The sequence below is a fragment of the Callithrix jacchus genome, chromosome 18 (genome assembly GCF_049354715.1).
Source record: "Callithrix jacchus isolate 240 chromosome 18, calJac240_pri, whole genome shotgun sequence".
NCBI lineage: Eukaryota > Metazoa > Chordata > Mammalia > Primates > Cebidae > Callithrix > Callithrix jacchus.
In genome coordinates this window covers 23,110,782-23,132,160 of record NC_133519.1, presented here as the reverse complement: position 1 = coordinate 23,132,160, position 21,379 = coordinate 23,110,782, and the positions used below count along the sequence as shown (strand labels likewise).

General features: G+C 45.6%; 2 protein-coding genes across 7 annotated transcripts in view; one reads left to right on the top strand and one right to left on the bottom strand.

Moving 5' to 3' along the window:
* The window catches only part of LHX4 (LIM homeobox 4), a 46,495-nt gene extending 33,891 nt beyond the window's left edge, over window positions 1-12,604 (top strand). For both annotated transcript variants that reach the window (XM_035279968.3, XM_078356168.1), the window contains exons 3-6: window positions 154-356; window positions 5,014-5,168; window positions 5,478-5,649; window positions 7,792-12,604. In XM_035279968.3, the coding sequence (XP_035135859.2) occupies window positions 154-356; window positions 5,014-5,168; window positions 5,478-5,649; window positions 7,792-8,186 (925 nt within the window). In that variant the 3' untranslated portion in view covers window positions 8,187-12,604. The remainder of the gene's footprint in view (window positions 1-153; window positions 357-5,013; window positions 5,169-5,477; window positions 5,650-7,791) is intronic.
* ACBD6 (acyl-CoA binding domain containing 6) overlaps window positions 2,889-21,379 on the bottom strand; it is a 214,528-nt gene continuing 196,037 nt past the window's right edge. For 2 of the 5 annotated variants that reach the window (XR_013529480.1, XR_013529484.1), the window contains 6 exons: window positions 17,137-18,267; window positions 16,106-16,258; window positions 15,110-15,190; window positions 13,290-13,411; window positions 6,941-7,005; window positions 2,889-3,921 (listed from right to left, as the gene is read on the bottom strand). The gene's annotated coding sequence lies outside the window, so the exon portion shown is untranslated. Of the gene's footprint in view, window positions 3,922-6,940; window positions 7,006-8,809; window positions 9,007-13,289; window positions 13,412-15,109; window positions 15,191-16,105; window positions 16,259-17,136; window positions 18,268-21,379 lie in introns of those variants that run through there. The other 3 variants (XR_013529482.1, XR_013529483.1, XR_013529481.1) reach the window with 3 other exon arrangements.

Here is a 21,379-nt window from a genome sequence, read left to right as displayed (position 1 = left end):
AGGCAGAGTAGACCAGGCAGTAAGCTCGGGGTGGCTGGGGGGTTATGCCCATCGATTCTCAAGAGTGGTGGGGTAGGAGGGAGGCTGCTCCAGTAAGTTGGGGGAAGCCAGATCTGCCTCATGTGCCCTAATCCTTTCCTGCTGTCCTGACAGGCGCTTCGGCACGAGATGCACGGCCTGCCAGCAGGGTATCCCCCCGACCCAGGTGGTCCGCAAGGCCCAGGACTTTGTCTACCACCTGCACTGCTTTGCTTGCATCATCTGCACCCGGCAGCTGGCCACAGGGGACGAGTTCTACCTCATGGAGGATGGGCGGCTAGTGTGCAAGGAAGACTACGAGACGGCCAAGCAGAACGGTAAGCAGCATGGCCCCAGTGATCCCCCTCCAGGCCTTTGTTTGGGCCGTGGCCTCTGCCTGAGGTGCCCTTCTCGTGGTGTCCCACCTGCTCAGCCCTCGGAGTCCTACTCTTGCACTGCCGCCTCTGAGCAGCAGCCCGGATGTCTGAGCTAATGCTGAACACCTCCCGGGCCATTAGTGCTCGCTGGCTTCATGGAAGTGTTCATCAAGTGGTGGTTCTGAGAGCCTGCCTGTTTCCATGGTGGGCTCAGAAGTAGTCAAGGACCTGGTTATCACCATCATGGCGGCCCCCTTCCCTGGGCCAGAGCTGGGGTGCTGAGGGACAACTGGGAGCTTGGTCTGCAGTGAACAGGTGAGGCTGCTGCTTAGTTCTGCATATGAGGGTGTACATGGACCCTCTCAGCAGCCCCCTGCCTCAAAGGGCCTTGGTGAGAGCCTAGCACTGGCTTCTGCATCCCTCACACATCTGGGATTTCAGCAAATTGTATTCCATTCCCTTCTCAGACTGGGCTCTTCCAGGGCAGGGGTTCCTGGTGTTTCTGCAAGTGCCCAGTGCGTCTGCTAGGTGAAGGGGAAGGACACAAGCCAGATTCAGGGAGGCTCCATCTCAGCAGCATAGCTCCCCCCACCCCCTTCACCACAACCGTTCCAGGGCCCCTGTCCGTGGTGGCAGCAGGAGCTCTGCACGGTGGTGGCTGAAGTCAGGCCCCACGTTTAGCAGCCAGACCTGGAAAGGCCTAGCTTGGCCCAGCAGCAGCGGCTCTCACCCTGCACACCATGCTTTTGGGCAGCCCGGGGGCTTTCCAGGATAGGGCCCAGACTGACACATTCCCCATGCTCCCCTCACAAGGCCAACCTCGACATTTACTCCTGCAGCCCTACCTCTGTCTTCTCACTCCCAGCTGTGCCCACGGGTCCGGGGGGTCAGGCCCCGGCTCTGAATTTGGATTTGGCCAAACCTAACCTGATAATCTCAGACGCACGAACACACAAAACATCAAGGTCCTTTGCCTTTGACTAGAATTTTGATCAACTCAGGGTGTTACTATGCAAAATGGCTCTTGTTGGTAGCTCTGGGCTTGATGAGAGAAAAAAAATCAGCAACAATTTCATGTATCTCTTCCTAGATCTTTTCTGAACCCATACACGTGTGTTATACAGATCTGATCCAATACATGGAGAAATTAGTTTTTTGTTCAATGAACACAGTATAAAATCTAAGGGGGCTGTGATGAGGAAGCAGAGGGGACTCATAAGGGCCCTTTAGGTGAGCCAGCTGGAGCTGGGCTTGGCTTCTGTCCATGGCAGGAGGGTGTAGAGCTTCCTGACTCTTTGAGGACCTCCCCTACCCCTGCCCCTTCAGCTCTGGGCTTTCAGGGTGGACAGAGGCCTTTGACCTCCTTCCTCCAGAGACCTGGGGCCTCTGCAGACCCATCCCAAGGCTGTTTGCCTGAATGTACTAATCTGCTCTGGTGTCTTAAAACTCACTCCATGCTAGTGCCTTGGAGTCAGCTGTGATGTCATGGAAGATTAGGGTAGTTTGTCAGGGATGAACCACCACAGCAGATGGACTGAGATACCAAGACACCTTTGGAAGTCTGGTGCCATTCGCTAGAGATACTAAGATGGCATGACCCCCCCTGGCCTGCAGCTGGTTCTCCCCATCATAGGCCTCATTTGGACTCTGCACACTCTCAAATCAGCATCTTCTGATGATGTGGGTGGTTCAAGAGATGACAGAGAAAAATGTAGATTGGTCAGAATCTGGCTGGGGACGTGGGAATGACATTGTGGGGCTCATACTTTTATCGAGGATTATTTGCACCATAGCAGCCCTCTGTAGGACGATGGGAAGAGGCTGGACTTGCTGTCACAAGCCAGCTCGGCATCCCCCTCCACAGGAAGGTCTGGCAAGCTGTAGAACTGGCTGAGCCTCAGCTTCTCAGCTCTATGGGGGAATCATAGCATCTGCCACATAGGGCTGTTTCCTGAGTTTTATATAGGATGAGGCTTGTGAAATGGGAGACCAACGTGGGAGAAGTGCAAACAAACGGGAAAGCAAGGTGTGCTTGAGGTTTTAAAGCAGATGGTTACACAGTGTCTCTGGCCTATTCCCCAGGTCCTTCCCTCGACCCCTCCACCACCGTCAGCAAGGCAGGGCTCTTGGTCTTGGGCAATCAGTGGCCCCTGGAGCAGCAGGGGACCTGTCCACTGCAGAATGTGTGGCTGTGTTTTCAGGTTGTTTTTATTCCCACCCTCTTTCAGGCTCATAGTTCCCGCCCATTAGCTAAACAAAGGATCTCATGGCAGGTAGTTGCACCTTAGTGTGAATGATTTTGTTCACTTGTTCCGTCTCCCTGACTATTTGCATTTTCAATATAATAAGGTTGTGTTTTATGCCAGGGACAAGTTCTAGGAGACCCTGCATCATTCAAAACTAACATATTTTAAGACTGATTTTCCCATAGGAATTAATGTAGAGTGTGTGTGGGGGCTGGTATATTCTGAGAGCACATAAATCCATAACCAGTGAAGTGTATCTTTTTATTTTCTCAGCATTATCTTGAATACCTTGCACAATGCTCTCTCCTAAGTTAACAGCCCCAGGTAGCATGGTCTCGCTTGGCCTTCCTCAAAGCGTTTTATCACATTTAACTTCCGCACCAAAGTTATTGATTTTTGGGTACATTTTTCAGCACGAGCACTGCCAGTGCTACTTAATGAATACTTGGATGACATTGTTATAGGATATAAAAAAGATTTTAAATTATAATAACAGTGAATGTTAAAATAAGAGCATATTAGTCCCCATCATTGCAAGAAGCTAGTCCCGTGCGTGTGAGTAGCAGTGCAGAACCAACAGGCCACCACCCAGGATGATGGGTATATCCCAGTGGCGCTGTCATCTGGCTGTGGCAAAAAATTTATAATTCCCCAGGCCAAGCTATTTTGAAATTAAGTGATTCTCAAGGAATGAAAACATTTTTGGTGATTGCATTAGTTCACATTTTCCATATAATGACTATGTGCACGAGTTCCCATTTGCATAATTCAAAGCTGCACCAGACACTCCTGTCTAGACTCTTACCATATGCACAGGAGGGACTGACTCCTCAGAATGAAAAGGAAGGAGTTTGGGAGGTTTCCCTTTGTCTTTTGGAATGACTCTCTGAGCAGGGTAGTCTCTGCAGCAGGGGCTCCAGAATCCCTTCCGGTCCAGGGCTTCAGGGAGGGAGTTGGGCCACAGCAGTTCCAGGATGAGTGGCCACTCAAGAGAAGAAAACAGCCCAAGAAGGGAAGGTGCGGGGCGCATCCCCCTCACTGTGTGCACGCGTGTCCTGGGCACATAGCTGCTTCACTAGTCTAGTGCCTGCCAAGACCAGGGCAGGCAGTGTTGCACCCTGGGTTTCCTAGGGGAGGTGCGTTACTGGCCCAAGTCACGCACTCAGCAAGAACATTGAAGCCAGGGCGAGCCCTGCCGATGGTGAGGACTGAATGCATAGAAAGTCCTTGGTCAACACCAGCACATGGTAGGTGCTAACACATGTCAGCTATTATTGTTCCTAAGAGAGGGAATGGAAAGGACAGAGCAGAGGCAGAAAGGAAGTCAGGAATGTCACAGAGACACTAAGGGGCACACAGGTGAGCAGCAGAGAGCAGAGCGGCCCAGGCCAACTGCCGACTTCTCCAGGGGACCATGCAGAAAAGGGCAGTGAGCTGGGTGCTGGGAGAAGAAACACACCTTCCCACTTACCTGTGCCACCCGACACCCCTGCGCCCCTCTCTGCCTGACTGTGAACGGAACCAACCAGACTTTACAGGAATTTGAGCTTTTCTCTCAGAATCTGTCAAGGGCTTTGTGTTGATCAGTCCATGTGTTGCCCCGCACGTTCCTTAGACCAGTGTTTTTCAAAAAACTTTGACTACGATTTGCAGTACAAACACTTGCTTTACATTTCATCTTAATGTACACATTCAGGCACTAAAATGTAAACAAGTTCATGAAGCGATCCTGCTATTCTATCATTTTGTTCCATTCTCTTCATCTGACTTCCTCTTTTAGTTTTGATCCACTAAGTTGACTTTACAGCCCACAAGTAGGTTCTCACCCATAGTTTAGAAACCTGCTTACACACTACTAGGTATGCGAACTCACCCCTGGCTGTGAGCCCAGTGATGCCAGGGCAAAGGCGACGTGGCCGTGGGGAAATGGGAGACTCCTGATGAGAGGGGAGGGAAGGCTTCTGGGGTGGCTTTGAATGCAGACTTCACCCTGGCTGTTCACCTTCACAGTTCTGGCATTATCTCACAAGGATGGGCGAGCAGAGTGTTTGTCATGACAGGGACATGTGTGGAACTGGGCACATTCAATTTGATGGGACTTCTGTGCAGCTGGGCTGGCATGGGAGGGGACAGGCAGGGAGCTGAGTGGAGAAAGGACTGGTCTTCCCTTTTCAGTGGCTTGGGAAGGCCTGTGGTGCAGGAGTCGGTGCCGCGGGAGCAGGGAACCTCTCCACTCTGATGTCCCCTGTGCCTCCCACTACCCTGCCTACAGCAGGCAGGCTTAGGTGCAGAAAGGAAGGAGGGAGGGTGGGGAAGGAGGCGTAGCTGCTGCAGATAGGCTGAACCTAGTAAGCAGTGGTTTTTCCATGCAGATGACTCAGAGGCTGGAGCTAAGCGGCCGCGGACCACCATCACAGCCAAGCAGCTGGAGACATTAAAGAATGCATACAAGAACTCCCCCAAGCCTGCCCGGCACGTGAGGGAGCAGCTGTCCTCAGAGACAGGCCTGGACATGAGGGTCGTACAGGTGAGATGCCAGCACTCCTATGCCCTCGGGGGATCCCAGGTCTGGGACAGGGGTGGAAGGTGACCTGAGCAGGGAGCATGAGTGACATCACCTCACTGGTGGTTGGGCTCAGGGCCACAACCCCAGGGCTTTTGCCAGAACTGAAGGCAGAGTTCTGAGGCCAGGGAGAAGGGGCAGGGATGCATTTTACCACCAGACCGGTGCTCCATTCCGGCTTCAGTCTGCTTCCAGCCGCCCACCTTGGGGGTCCTGGGGGCTTTGGATTCATGGTGGACCCCCCTGAGAGTGTCCCTTGTGCTTGTGCGGCAGGTTTGGTTTCAGAACAGAAGGGCCAAAGAGAAACGCCTGAAGAAGGACGCGGGGCGGCACCGCTGGGGGCAGTTCTATAAGAGCGTCAAGAGGAGCCGGGGCGGCAGCAAGCAGGAGAAGGAGAGCTCTGCAGAGGACTGTGGGGTTAGTGACAGTGAGCTGAGCTTCCGAGGTGAGCAGGGCTGGAGGGGCCAGGCCGAGGCCTTAGGAAAGTCCCCTGGGAATCCATAATCCCTGGCACTCAGGAGGGATCTTTCTTAAGGCCTTGGCAACTCCCTCCTGAACACAGGCTTTTCCTCAAGAATTGCAGTGAAGTGGGGGAAATGGTAGTGGCCCTTTACCACGTGTCAGGAGTAGGAAACAAGATTGCTGAGGTCTGGACTGGAAGCTGGGGCTGGGCCAGGCCCTGTTCTGTGGCCCCACGGCCTCCCCCTAATCAGCCCAAACAGCTGTGAACAGATGACCCGGTCCCAGCCTTGTGCCCCTAGTCCCTCTCCTGCCTTTTCCCCTTTGCTGGGACACTGGCCTACTCCAAGGTCCCCTAGAGCCAGCCGTTCCTCCAGTCCGGGTGGTGGGGAGGACACGCTCCACAGGCCCTTTTTCCTGGGAAATCAGAGTTGTGAGTGCATGTGAGATGGGGAACTGGCTTCACTTAGGAAATCCCTTCCCCCACCACTCACTTCATCCTGTCCCTGCACACAAGCTTTGCAGCATGCGCTATATTCAAATTCGTGCATCAGCAAAATTACAAGTTACTGCATGTTGTGAATCCTCAGGTTGTTTGCAAAGAATAAGTGTTCTTAGTTACTGAGTTCTCAGATGTGGAAGGTCTTCTGCTGGGGTGACGGGGGGAGGGGGGTGGAGAACAGTACCAAACTGGCAATCAGAGACCTGGTTTCCAGTGAGGCTCTGTCAAATCTATCAATCACTTCTCTTTGAGCCCCATTCCCATGGGGAATACCACATCGTTGCCCATATCTCACTGCGTAGCGGGGATCGTTGAACACAACCGACTGTGGATGTGCTTGGGGAAAGCTTGGCACATCTGTATACCTGGAAGTCCTGATTGTTCCTACAGGGAGCCTGTGGCTCCTGCAGAGGCTTGGTCATATGACAGGTATGGGCAAAAGGCCTACTCATAGCCCTTTGACAGCGGAGTGGAGCCTTTACCTTTCTGTTCCCTTTAAAGAGCAGGAGCTCCCCCAACCATTCTTTTTCATGAGGGGAATGGGGGCAGGCCTCAGAAGGGCTAGGATGTTAAAGCCTAGTCTGCGGAGGCCTTATTTAGGAGTTGGTGCATAGGCCCAGGTGGAAGTAGAAAAAAGAAATTTGTGGGACAGAGGATGGAACAAGTTGCTTGCCGGGACCATGATGCCCTGGGAGGACTTCAGCCCAGAGGTCAGCCTCCTCTCAGAACACAGAGCTGTGGGGCCCTGGAGAGAGCTCATGGGTCTAATGCTCACCTTCTAGGCTTCTCGGCAGGATGTGGAAAGCCACTTAATCTCATCTGGGCTGTTGAAGTCACCACCTAGAACATACAGGATTGTTAAGCTCATTTCTGTTGGATGTAGGCGGGTCCCTGAGCTGACCTATCATTGGTCTCTCTGGGTAATTATATAATCGTTTATTTCCTAAGACTAAAACTGCTCACCTCTGTTGGAGAGATGGATTCTTTCAAATGGCAAAGATTCCATTAGATCCCCTTCATGAAATTCTTCAAGAAACAAGAAGGTCCATTTGCCTTAATCAAGTCAACTCTTTGTCCCTAGTAAAGAGCTTATTGAATACAGACAGAAACCAAGTCCTTTGATGCTGAACCTCTCTTCCAGATAGGGTCAGAAGGATTCTATACAGATGTCTAAGAGTGGTCCTCAGCTGCCCTGACCATACAGGCCTGCTTGCTTCCCAACCAACTAAACCAAGCCCTTTCTCAGCTTGAAAGCTTTCGGAGTAAATCTTATCAGCATGTAGTTTCCATTTATGATGTGGAGAACATCTGCCCCACCCAGTCTTAGGCATCCTCCTCAGAGTATTAACACATGAGCCACTTGGGACCAACAAGCTCAGCAAACATTTGTCTATCCCTCTGGGACCTGGGGGTTTAGTCTCTGCAGGTGTCTCTTGTTTTTCTCCTTGACCTGGGTTGGCCTCTGGATGTCAGGCTGCCATATCGGTGTGTCTGACCCGTGCTTGGCTGCAAGGCTGCTGCCATCCTCGGGTATCTTCCTGGTCACGTGTATTCCTAGGTTGTGAAGAGCAGGGGACCATCGGAGTCCTGGTAGCTGACAATAAATCTCCGTTCTTTTGTCCACAGAGGATCAGATTCTCTCAGAACTTGGCCACACCAATAGGATTTATGGCAACGTGGGGGACGTTACAGGCGGACAGTTAATGAATGGGAGCTTCTCCATGGACGGGACAGGACAATCCTATCAGGACTTGAGGGATGGGAGCCCCTATGGAATCCCCCAGTCTCCATCCTCCATATCGTCCCTGCCATCCCACGCTCCTTTGCTCAATGGGCTGGATTACACGGTGGACAGTAATTTGGGCATCATTGCGCATGCAGGGCAGGGAGTAAGCCAGACGCTGAGAACCATGGCTGGGGGACCCACCTCTGACATCTCCACAGGAAGCAGTGTAGGCTATCCCGACTTTCCAACTAGCCCAGCCTCTTGGCTCGATGAAATGGATCATCCTCCTTTTTAACCTTCTCTCCTCCCCACCTTACCTGTCTTCCTGGCTTGAGAGAATATCTTCAAGGATCAAGAGAGACTTGCCTTTTAAGGATCGAAAGTACGTCAATGTGAATTTCCATTATTTTCAATGGAAGTCCTCAGCTGATTCCTAGAAGGCTGTGAGATCACACTAGGGCACTGTTTTCCTGGGGAAGCAGCGGGAGAGCAGCCTTATCTCAGAACACAGTACAGGGGGTAATGGCCTAGAGCTCTAGGGACGCTGGCTTGTTGGGTCTCTCCCCTCCTGTTCTGCTTATGGGCTTGGCTGCTCAGTGCTTTGGTAGCACAAGATGACTGTGATAGGCCCCCCTGGCCTTTGGGAACTTTGCTTCAACTGGTGTGTTTCACGCAATGCCTCCCAAAACACTGCTTCACCAGAACTGAGATTCCTGAGGTAGAGGCCTCACAGCCCTTGAGTAAAATAGAAGTGATTTCTGGACTACCCTTATTGAACCCTATATCTCAAAATGAAAAGGTCAGTTATTAAAGGTCAGTGAACACTTTGACGGCCACAGTTTGATATTAAAAACACGCCCCCCCTTTTTTCCTGTGAAAATATGAATTCTTTCCTACAAAGCAGAGAATATGAGTTCGTTTTGGTTTTAAGTCCCATATGTATTGCTGACTCTGATGGCAAGAGGTGTTTTTCATTGCAGGTGACTGAGGCTGAGCTGAGTAGCTCTGGGGCACCGCTGCAGTCTGCCTGATGAGTCCCCTGGGTGCACAGTGTGCCTTCTTCATTTGCTTGTTTTATTCCACGAGACAGGCTGTGGGCTACAAAATGAGCAAAACTAAAATGTGGGGAGAACAGAATGACAATCAGTGAACATTTGTAGACACATTTGGATTCCACACCTGCAGTCTGTTCAGTCGTACCAGCAAATGCCAGCCTTCCAGAGTCACCCATTCTTGTGAGGTGAAATATTTGGAGTCTGCTTTGAGGGAGTTGTTTAGATGAGCTTGCAAGTCTACCGCTGTCCCCTTAATAATGAAAGCTTTCTCTGCTGTCCTGGCTGACTCAATTGGACGACAGTTTTGGTCGTTTCCAGGAACCAGCAATGGTTTTTTGGCCTATGTTGGTTGGGAAGAATCACTTGGGGAGCAGCCTAAAATCGTCTAAAGGGTTCTGAGTGGTCCTTGGGCTGATCTCTCTGGCTTGCTGGCTGGACACCTGCCATGCTTTGGGCTGCAGTCCCATGGTCAGAAAGCCAGAGCTCTCTAGCCAGTGGTAGTGCAGGGACTCCCTGTTGTGCAGGTTTGCAGTAGCACATCACTAAGCCTGAGGCCAGGGCAAGGCCAACCTCTGCTTTACCAGTTGCCACTTCTGCGACAGTGCACTGCTGTGGGAAACACTGTTCTGAATGGTGCTTCAGCTCCCTCCGTGTGCACCCATCTGCCATCAGGAAGCTCTCCATTTGCAAAGTGGAATTTATGCCTGTCCCTCTGGAAAGCTGTGATTTGCTTCTTCTGGACTCCCGTTCTCTTAAATGAGATCAGCAGAGTGGAAAAGGGTGAGAAGGCATTGCCTTTCTATCACATGAAGTGATGGGGCTAGAGACCCTAAGGACCCTTCCTTCTGTGAATGGTTGGTCATCTTTTGAGGACTGCACAGATTTAGGCATGTCATAGGCAGACTAAAGGAAGAATACACAGTTCCTCTCGGGCTGCTGCATCTTTTGTAAGCCCCTTCCCAGGACAAAACTGAGTTCATTTAAACTTCTTTCAAACAGTAAACTCTGGGATCAGCCTTCGGGCCACCTCTTCTCTGACCAATTTTATGGTGTACCCTTGTTTTTCTGTGTGTGGCAGTGGTCATGATTTTTGCTTGAGGAGTCTGCAAATGTAGACGCTTTCCTTGAGGTTCCATGTTTATGGATGATGGTGTGTTAAGCCTAGCCAATTTTGTGCTATTGGGAATTCGTCAATCATGAACATTGGGGTGGGAAGGAAGACACAAATGCAAGATAACAAGCCATGTGAGGAAAAGAAAATGCAATTGTCTTTTTGGAGGATGGCTTTTAAAATATACATCTTAGCAGGCTGCTCAAAATACACAGGAGAAAAGGCTCTGCTGGGCAGTGAACCAGCTGAAAAGCTGCACACCCAGATCACTGTTGCAGGTTGACTGTTTGGCTGACTAAACTCATGGATTTCAGGGGCACTTGATGTTTTTGGTGAGTACAGCGTGGGGGAGAGCAGGCTCTTTAGAGAGGGGAATCCTCCTCTGTAGCACTGTTTAAGATCACCGTTAGTTCATCAGTTTTTGTTTCTGTAAGTTAATCATACTCATTCCCAGTTCAATAGTGGAAGAAGGAGAGGCCTTACTCATTTATACTAATATAATAAATCTCTTGAGGAACTCAGTGAACAGTTAACGAGATCAAGAGTTCTTTGGCATCAGTAGGGCTGGGTAGCTGGAAGAACGCTTGAGAGCACTGGCCTGAAAACAAGGAGAGCTTTGTTTTCCAGAGCCACCTCTCCAGAATGCAACAAACATTGTGGCCTGTTTAGAAGCACAGTCACCGTAGGTCTAAGATTTTTGCAGGTGGAGTTAGCATTATGGGTGGGCCGGTGCCACTAATGAGCCACTACATGACAAGACTGTTCCTTGGCTCTTCTGGACTTTGGAAATGGAGAAGAGCAGGGCATTCATTACCTTTAGCTTCTCTTGGAGGCACTCCTCTGTTGCTTGAAAGTTCTATTATGGGGTATAACGTGCTACATGGTAGCTGTTTTCCCCTTGCTAAAATGTATGGATGAATTTTCAAAATGACATGAGACCTTCTAGAGGCATTCACAATATTTTGACCTGTCTTTGGCTTTAAGACAGCAATTAACTAGCAACCATTATCTGCAGTGCGTGGCTGGCCAATTTTAGAGTAGGAAGCTCTTGAGTCCAGGAGCAAATTATTTAAAATCTCAAGTTCCAGTGGTAACTGGTATAAGCAAACATGGAAACTGAGGGGCTTTGGAGGAATCTATATTTGTTGGAAGTTAATGAAACCATGGAGGAAATACCAGGTTTAAGGGCTAAGCTGGCCCAATGGGTAAATCACATTGTTGGGAGTAGGGTTCTTGGCTTTTCAAGGACTTGCTGTGCAACCTCAGGCAAATTCCTTTCAGTCTTTGTGCTTTCTCTTTCTTGTTTCATCTGACAGTTCTGAATATAATGTAAAGTAGAGATCAACTATCATATTGATAACACTGTTCCTGCAAATGAATACTGCGAAACATCAGGGAAAGAAGAACAAATTAAGACTCGAGAAAAGCATTTGGCAGTGTCCTTAACATTTTTTTTCTTGGCCAGTGTAAAACAGGAAACCTAGTAAGAAAATCTGGCCGTTAGATCTTCATCATTAAGTTCACTTTGCAAGGAAGTGTAAGAAGTCTGTAAAACAAAAGACATTCCCATCTCTGAAGCTCAAGCTGGTGACTGCGAACTGCCTCCTCACGGGAGGGGTTCAAGGCTTCCAATTAGAAAAGCTGTGTGCTGTATGACAGTCCACTCTCTGGCACTCTCACATGCCACGACTGACAACTTGGTCATAACCATGAAAATAATGACCGTAGCCAGCAGGGTCTGGAAGGCCTGAGGAGGCTCATTTTTAAACACTGCACTTTAAAAATTGGAAACCGTGAGATGAAGAAAAATTCAATTAAGTGGAAATGAGTTTTGTTTTATTGCCTGCTGCTGAAGGGCTCTGGGCATGCTGAAAGCTAAATAAAAAGCACATCACTGGCTCTCTCTTTCTTGGATTGGTCAATTGGCCCTTTTTGCAGTAGTTGCTCCAACTGCTCTAAACACAGTGACTGGAGCCAAAAAGAGAGAGCTCAGCAAAGTCATCCCATCCACACTCTGCTTGGTAGGACCACACTAAAAGCACAGTTTCATGCTGCTAGCTCTGGTGAGGAGACAGCTGCAGGTTTGGGAGGTACACCAAGCATTCCTTTGCTTAGGGAGGCGGAGCACAGGTGAATAGAGGAAGGACACCCCCCCTCTCATCTGTTGCTCACCAAGAGGCAAGAATCACACCAACTTTCCCACTTGAGGACTGTGTTCAGCCAAACAAGCAGGTTCAGGGCTGTGGGATTCCAGAAGTTGCTCTGAGCTTGCAGTCAGACCTCAAAGCCCCAGATCCCCTCAGCTCTGGATTGTTGCCCTCATCCTTCACAGTGTAAATTTTGTACAGTTAAAGAGAAATGAAGTCTCATTTCCTGGAGAAAAAAAAAAAAAAAAAAAACCAGAAAAAAAAAAAGGACCCATCTATCCTTATTTATTGCCATGTGACTTTGGAAAACAGAAGCTGGTGCGTTTGTTTGTATCTGCCTCCTGTGTGTTGGCATGAGATGTGTACGGTAAAATTATGTAAAATAAATATGAAAATTCTTTAGATGTTGATGTGTCTTGCTTTTCATTTGGTTTGCTGGAAATTTTTTCTCTTGACATAAATAGAATAAAAACTGAGTGATATGGGGTCTTTTTTAATCATCAGAAGGAAACCAAAAATACAACTCTGAATGCCAGAACTATTATACTTAGAGCCACGAAATACCAGAACCACTCAATAAAGGACTGATTAGAAGTTCCCTGGTTTTTCTAATAACCATTTCCTGGGCATAGTCCTCTGTCCCCAAACTTAGGAAATGAGCTGAACAAATGTAGACTCTATAATTTTTAGGTACTGTTTGTTCAGTGGCATTTTATCTTACTTTTTGAGACAGTCTTGCTCTGTTGCCCAGGCCAGAGTGCAGTGGTGTGATCTCAGCTCACTGCAGCCTCTGCTTCCTGAGTTCAAGTGATTTTTGTCCCTCAGCCTCCAGAGTAGGTGGGATATCAGGCACGCGCCACCATGCCTGGCTAGTTTTTTGTATTTTTAGTAGAGAGGGAGTTTCGCCACATTGGCCAGACTGGTTTAACTCCTGACTTCAAGTGATCCACCCACCTGGACCTCCCAAAGTGCTAGAATTATAGGCGTGAGCTGCCGTGCCCGGCCTGTCCAGTAGCATTTTAAAAGTCCTTCAGACTTACACATTTTTCTTTTTAGAGAAAGTACATGCAAGTGTCTCTACTTACAGAGGAACAAAAACACTTCATCAGAGTCATCAGGGCTTCTGGACAAACATTTTCTAGGAAAATCTCCTTTTAGGTTTTTTCCTCGGCAGGAGGCTTTATCAGTGTGCAGACCCTAAGTTTAGCTGGAATGGAAACAGCAACAGAGACTTTTTCATTACATAAAAAAAAAATTAAAGTCATAGCATTTCTTTACAGCTGGGATTACACTGTGGAAAAACTGCAGGGTACTTCTATTCCCCATTAGTCATCAGTTCTGTTTGGCTGAGAGGATCCAAAGCAGTGGCACTGTCCAGAAGGGTAGCTACTAGCCACACATGGCTATTTAAATTGATTAATAAAACTAAAAGTTTAGTTCCTTACACTAGACACATTTTAAGTGCTCAACAGTTTCATATGACTAGTGGCTACAGTATTTGGGCAACAGTGATATAAAACACCTCTATCATTGCAGATGGCTCTATTGGATGGTGCTGATAGAGTCTCGTCAGGAAATCTTATTTATCACATGTTTAGCTATTACTTATCCTGGAATATTTGGGGCCATGGAGCAAGGAAATATTCTGAGACTCCTTAGACAGTGGCAGTGCCAACTTCTCTACCAGCTTATCGTGTATGTGATGTTTCCCTCTCCCCTTTTGTTTTTTCTCCTTTCCTGGACAGATAAAACTTAAAAGCACTACACAGAACAACCTGGTTAGGTGGAAAAAAGATTAGGCTCTGGACCTCTGAATTCTCTAATGCTGCCACCAGGTTACTGTGACTTACCTAAGTCCAAGACCTTTGTGCACCAAAGTCTACCACTTAAAACAGAAAGTTAGTACCTCCAAGGCAGAATGCCCAGTGAGATTCCTGGAGGGATTAAAGGTCTTTTAGTGGAGACCCAAAGCTCTGCTATCAAGGAGAGTCATAATCCTTTGCCAAAATCATCTCCTGTGGTAAGTGCTTTGTCAGGCTGAGAAAGGCCAGAGATCTTACTGGGTTATATACCAAGGAAGGGTGGAGATGAGAGCTTCAAATGGGAGTAAGTATATTGGCAGGGGATACAAAAGGTACTGAATGTAAGGACTTTTTTCTTCACTAGCACAGTCCCTTGGGTGGTGGTTAAGGAAATTCACAGTGTGGGCAGGAAGGGCTCTGTTGTTCCTAAACTTGGTAACTCATTCCTGAGGCACTGGTAATGGGCATGAGAATTTTGGCCAGTTTATGAAGTCTATACCATGTTTTGGGGTACCCTAATTTGTCTTCCATTCTTAGCCCTGCATCACCAGCCTATGTTGCATCTTTGTTTTCAACATACTATCAATCATTTTGAGTACAACAGGTTCATCGAACTGTTTCCACTTATGCTCTAGTGTACACAGCTCCCACCACAATGCTAACCTAGTAATAACTTTTAGGGACTATAAAACGTGTCTAGCTCACAAAGGACAGATCTGGTCCCTCCCCATACCCCCTTATTTTGGTGGTTTGCTCACTGGAGACTGGCTCTGGAGCAGTCTGATTTTGTTTCTGACAGTGGCTTTCCAAAAAGACAGCTGTGCTTAAAGAATAAAGGAAAGGGGCCGGGTGTGGTAGCTCATGCCTATAATCCCAGCACTTTGGGAGGCCAAGGTGGGAGGATCACTTGAGGTTGGGAGTTTGACCACCCTGACCAACATGGAAAAACCCCATCTCTACTAAAAACACACAATTAGCTGGGCGTGGTGGCGCATGCCTGTAATCCCAGCTACTTGGGAGGCTGAGGCAGGAGAATTGCTTGAACCAGGAAGTGGAGGTTGTGGTGGGCTGTTATCACTAGCCAGAAAGAAAGACAGACTCACTCAGGAGAACACATGGAGGCTCCACAGTCAGCGTTCCATTGCTTTCCTATCCTTTCTCCTTGGGCCCAGGATTCTACTCAGCTAAAATCACAAAAGGAAAAAAAGAAATGAAAGGTAAGTCAGTGTGTTGTACATTTTAACTAATTAAATTAGAAGTAAAATCTTGAAAAGCAATCTCAGTGTATCTGCATGTATTTCCTTAGATTTGAAAATTTAAAAATTTTAAAGTTTAAAAATTGTCCTTGAGAGCCACCGTGGCTCAGGCCAGTTGTTGTGGCACTTTAGGAGGCAAAGCTACGCGTTTGAGGCCAGCCTGGGCAACAGAGAGAGCTCTCATCAATTGAAAAAAAAAATAGTCCTTTACAGTCTGAAGTGTGTCCTTTGCCACACTTGCTTAGAAGAATGAATGCTATTTCAGTTTTATTCAGTTATTCAGAATTCCTGTGCCTTTCTTCATAAAGTCTCTTTGCCTGGCTGTGCAGGGAGCACTGACCAAACTCAGTATGGCTGATTATTTGGCTCATGACTGACACAGGGAATTAAATAGTTCAGCCACAACTGTGGAGAAGTACTGAGTTAGGAGGCAGAAAAAAAAATCGATGTTTATAAAAATGGGGCCACATCATTAGGAAAAGGGAAATTTTATTATCATCCTCCTAAAAGGAGTAGTAAATATATATCATCCAAAACTATTAAATAAAGGTCTTTTAAATGGTCAGCTCCTGCCCTGGGAAGAGTGTATCACATCCTTTCAGAGAAAGCAGGCATGGGCTTTTGCATGTAACATTTGTCTCTTTATGATCTTTTAATTCATTTTCTTCTGTCATTTTTGCCATTGTGATTTTAGGATTTTCTTTTAGAACTCTTTCCTTTTCGGTGATTTTTCCATCTCCAAAAACAAAAAAAATGAATTTAAGTATTACACACAAACTGGTATGTTATTCTGTAACTAAATTAGGCAAGTTATAGGGTGTCCCTGAACTGGTCAGAGCTTACCTGGTTCACAGAGGCCGAAGTACCTCTAGAGTTGTAGGAGAGGCCTTTAAAAAAAATGTAGCAATTTATCTTTCTCTTGCTTGCCAGTCCTAGACCAGGATCTCCTGTTGGTTGGCAGGGGTTGGGGATTTGGGAAAGGCTGGAAACGGCTTTCTGAAAGATAAAATATAGACCCTGAAAAGTGGTCTTGGCACACACTTGGAGTTGGAAATAAAAGAGAGATCTTTAAAATGGTAAATAGATTTCAACAGATGGCTTCTGCACAGCAATGGAGAGCCCAGGCGAGGACTTTGGGGTTAAATCTCATATTTTAGTCACCTGGGACTAGTTTATTATTTCAGAAAACAAACATCCATAAAGCTGATAGCCCCTTCCCCCTCCTCTGAAGTGGAATCCTTGAAGGTTGCCTCCTCACTGGCCAGCTGTCTGCAGATAGTGACCCAGGGAACTGAAAGTCACTTTTTCGACACCTGTCAACTGCAAAGCTGGAGGGATATGATAACCAAGAAACTATTATTACTGGTGGGCCAGAACTTCTATACTCAGTATGTGTGTGCTGGCTTAAAAAAAAATCATTTTAACATTTAATGCTCCTCAATTAAAGTGATTTCCTGGAGTGGCTGCCAAGCTTCATTTAGAATGCGCATTAACCACTTTCTGTATCGGTAGTTAAAGGCACTGAGGGATTTAAAGAGCAATCCACAAGTCTGTTCAGTCAAGGTTTGGCGGAATAAAGCAGATTATAAACAATAATATATGTCTTTTTGTTTTTTTTTTTTGGAAGGGTTCCAAACTCACAAACGGAGCTAAAGTGCCATAAACATATCCAGGACTAAGCTTTGGGCTCCACAAATGTACTCCATGAAAGCCATGGGCACTGGGAGTGCCACTTTCTATCTTGAGTGTGTGCATGAGCACGCACTTTAAAAGAGACTTTTATTATACAAAGTGTCCATCAATTGAACTTACCTTCTAAATATTAAAATGGAAACTGGGATTGCTACACAAGTGAGAGGAAAAATAAATCCTACCTGTAGTGCCGATGATGAATTTGTGGCTGCTGCCTAGCACAGTCCATTGGAAGTCACCTCTTGACTCCTTAATGCCCTCATGGTCCCACATGTTCAGCCAGTAGCATCCAGTAGCATTAGGTTCAAATGGTCACTTTCCCACCCCTGAGAGAAAGCCACGCTGAGTGCCTAGAGCTCCAGCACGAGATCATTTCCCACCCCTGAGAGAAAGCCACGCTGAGTGCCTAGAGCTCCAGCACGAGATCATTTCCCACCCCTGAGAGAAAGCCACGCTGAGTGCCTAGAGCTCCAGCACGAGACAAGTGCCTGTTGTGGGGCAGCTCCTCCCATGTTTTCTCACCTGGTTTTTAACTTCAGAGTTTTATTGTTTAGGAATAAAATCAGCAAGAAAGATTCTGTCCTGCAAACAAATCAGTCTGTAATTTGTGAACACCCCGACCTGGTTTTTAGAATTAGGAATACAAAGGAAGGAATAGTGCCCCCGGAAGTGATTCCAGTACATGCATCCCGTAAGACGGTGAAAATGTGAAATGATGTTTTGTAATTTTGCTAAGAAAAAGTGACACAACAAAAAACAGGAAAGAAAATTTTGAAGAATTCAAGTATAAAAGAAAAATACAGGCCGAGTATCCCTAATCTGAAAATCAAAATAGCAAATGCTCCAAAACCCAAAACTTTTTCAGTGCTTACATGTCAAAGGAAATTCACATTGAAGCATTTTGGATTTTGGCTTTTTAGATTAGGGATGTTCAACTGGTATGTATATAATGCAAATATTCCAAGTTTTTTTTAAAAATCAGAAATCTGAAACATTTCTGGTCCCAAGCATTTCGGGTAAGGAACAGTCTCCCTGAACTAAGAAATAAGCTGTGAATTCCCAATAACTATGCGTGATTCATGTGAAGTGATCCATACAAAGATCATGACAGGAGTATTTCAAGGACAAGTGAATATTCGGTTAAATAGCTTTACCTGTTCAGTCTTCTAGTATAATGCCAATTAATGCATATTGAAAAAGTGACCACACTTGGTACATAATAAACACTAGCTGACGACCATCGGAAGGAAGCATACTTTTTCTTGAGTCTGATAATCACCATACTTTAATCCAGCATCTCTCTGGTGAAGCAACTGTGAATGATTACTGAAGTAATTAAAGATACTCAAGGTAAAGTTCCAATAATAATCATAATTTTTCAAATCATACAATTATGAAAGACGGTATTAAGGTCCTTTTTTTTTTTTTTTGAGAGATGGAGTTTTTCTTTGTCACCCAGGCTGGAGTGCAGTGGCACGATCTTGGCTCACTGCAACCTCTGCCTCCTGGCTTCAAGTAGTTCTCCTGATTTAGCTTCCCAAGCAGCTGGGACTACAGGCACACACCACCACGCCCACCTGATTTTTGTATTTTTTGGTAGAGATGGAGTTTCACTATAATTTGGCCAGGCTGGTCTCAAACTCCTCATCTCAGGTGATCTGCCCACCTCGGCCTCCCAAAGTGCTGGGATTACAGGCATGAGCCACTGAGCCCAGCTGCCATTATGGTCTTTATGGTATAAAACGAAAGCTCAATGTGTGTATATAAAATCCACCAAGAGGCTGATAATGCACCTTTGAGTATGGCTGCTTTTGCTTATTCTGATAATATTGTTCAGAGAAATTTTCGGACTTGATAGGAAAGGCTTGGATAATCACACTGACTTTGAATAAATAAGATCATGTGGCCAGGCGTGGTGGCTCTTGCCTGTAATCCCAGCATTTTGGGAGGCTTAGGTGGGCAGATCACTTAAACCCAAGAGTTCTAGACCAGCCTGAGCAATACAGGGAGACCATCTCTACAAAAGAAAAAAAGAAATTAGTTGAGCATCATGGTGTGCACCTGCAGTCCCAGCTACTTGGGAGGCTGAGATGGGAGGACTGCTTGAGCCAGGCAAGTCAAAGCTGCAGTGAGCTATAACGGTGCTACTGTACTCCAGCCTGGAAGACAAGAGTGAGACCCTGTCTCAAAAAGACGAACAAACAAAAAATGGTGTACTGCTGTTATTTCACCGAAGCTAAGATAGAACTGATTGTAAGAAGCATAAGTTTATGTATCACTAAGAAAAAAATGCTGGCAACTGAACTACGCTGGGCCATTGTTTATAAAAGCCATCCAATTTTGGATATGTTAAAATGTGAACTGCACTTCAGTCTGGGCAACAGAGTAAGCCCTTGTCTCAAAAAAAAAAAAGTGAAAATAGGCACATCTCAGAATTGATCAAATATAATATTGTAACTACGATGAAAACATTTGACCCAAATCACCTTAGGAACTGGGGATTTGAAATTCACTCATAAATATTTAAACTTAATACCTTCTATTTTCATTACTAATTGTAGCTGATGGGTTACATACCTATTCTATAATAAATATTTATTTATGAAGGGGGACTTTTAAGGGCTTGAAAAAAAGCTTTCATATTCAACTGAAGCATATATTTGTCTGGACACTAAACTCTTCTGCAACCTAAGCTCAGCTCTGCTAGAGTCACACACATTATTCATTAATCTCAGAGATGCTGTAATGAACATGGAATAATAACCCATAGCCAAGTAGTTAAACCTGGCAGGAAGCTAAGAAATACCTATTTAATAGAAAGGTTCACTAGATTATTGCAACCTTTTAGCTGGAAAATGCTGAAACTTTAAAAAAAGATATACTAGATGTAATTCCAGATATTATACACTGGTTGTTACCCTTCTACCAGACAAGCATAAGAGATAACATGTGGCCAGTTGGCTGACTTCTTACATCTTTATTAGAAACATAGTTATAATAGGTTTAAAAGAATTTAGTTTCTGGTTTGTAATTCACTACTTTCTATGAGTCTTTTCAAGATATCCATGATCTATAGATCGTGGAGATGATCTATAGATTATGATACGACAGATAGTAAGGGTGCTGAAAATGCAGATACTGATGACCAAAGAATAGAGATTTTGGAAATTGGTTTTAGAATGTACTTGAAAATGTTAACAACTGTTTTTAGTGTGACAGCTTTGAATATAAATTTGAAATCTTTAAAATAAAAGTTATATTCTTTACTTAAAAACAAATCTATACAGTTTTAGTTGTGGCAAAACAGGTAATAAAAAACTTGTCTAAGAAATATCAAGTTCGAATTGCAAAAGAGAGATGAAAATAGGAGTTCCTTAATAGCTTCTTGCTCAAATACCCTGTAAATTAAAAATGAATAAATTGTTTTTGATTTGCTAATGTCTTAAAAATGCACAAAGTAGTATCAATTAAAAAAGGCATGCAACATCCTGGTCATTTCACTATAACTAGTGTTATGTTTCTTAAGACACATTCAATTAGTGTGGAATGTGAGTTAAGCTAAACAGTAGGTTGCAATGTAGCTAGGACTGTGGTGAAATAACAGACAATGAAGAGAATGCTCTACTAGAATTACAGCATTTCAGTTATGTATTAATATGCATATCACTTCCAGAGATTAAATTACTTCAAAAATGAACCATCTTGGTGAACGATTTTGGGTTTGTATCTCAGAAATTAAGAAGTTAAGAGAAAAATCACAAAATAAACAGCATTAATATGCCTTGTTTCTGTTATAGAGGGGCTTGTTCCAAAGAACAGGTTAGCTCACACTAATAACAATCTTCACCAATGAGGACTATGCTAAGCAAGTTTATTACTCAGTATTTTAATAGTAACACCTGTTAGAAAAATTATCTTTTAAGTAGTTATCTTTACATCTCAACTCACTTTTTATTTCATTTTTCTTCCTATGACAACTATCTACTTTCCTCAGATGGAGCTTCTGGGGTTTACAGAGGGAAAATATTGGGAGGCAGTTTCAAGAGTGGCATACCTGGCTGAGCACAGTTGCTCACACCTGTAATCTCAACAGAGATTACGTTAAGAGGCCTGAAAACTGCTTAAGGCCAGGAGTTTGAGACCAGCCTAAACAACATAGGGAGACCCTATCTGTATAAAAGATACAAAAATTAGCAGGGTATGGTGGCATGCACCATGCCAGCTATTTCAGCTACTTAGGAAGCGGAGTCGGGAGGATCCCTTGAGCCCAGGAGGTGAGGCTGCAGTGAGCTATGATCACACCATTGCACTTCAACCTGGGTGCAAGACTGAGACCCTGTCTCAAAAAAAAAGAGTGGCATACTAGTCTATCCTTTAAATTAAAATGATGGCATACTTGTCTACATTTTTAATAAAAAACAAAAG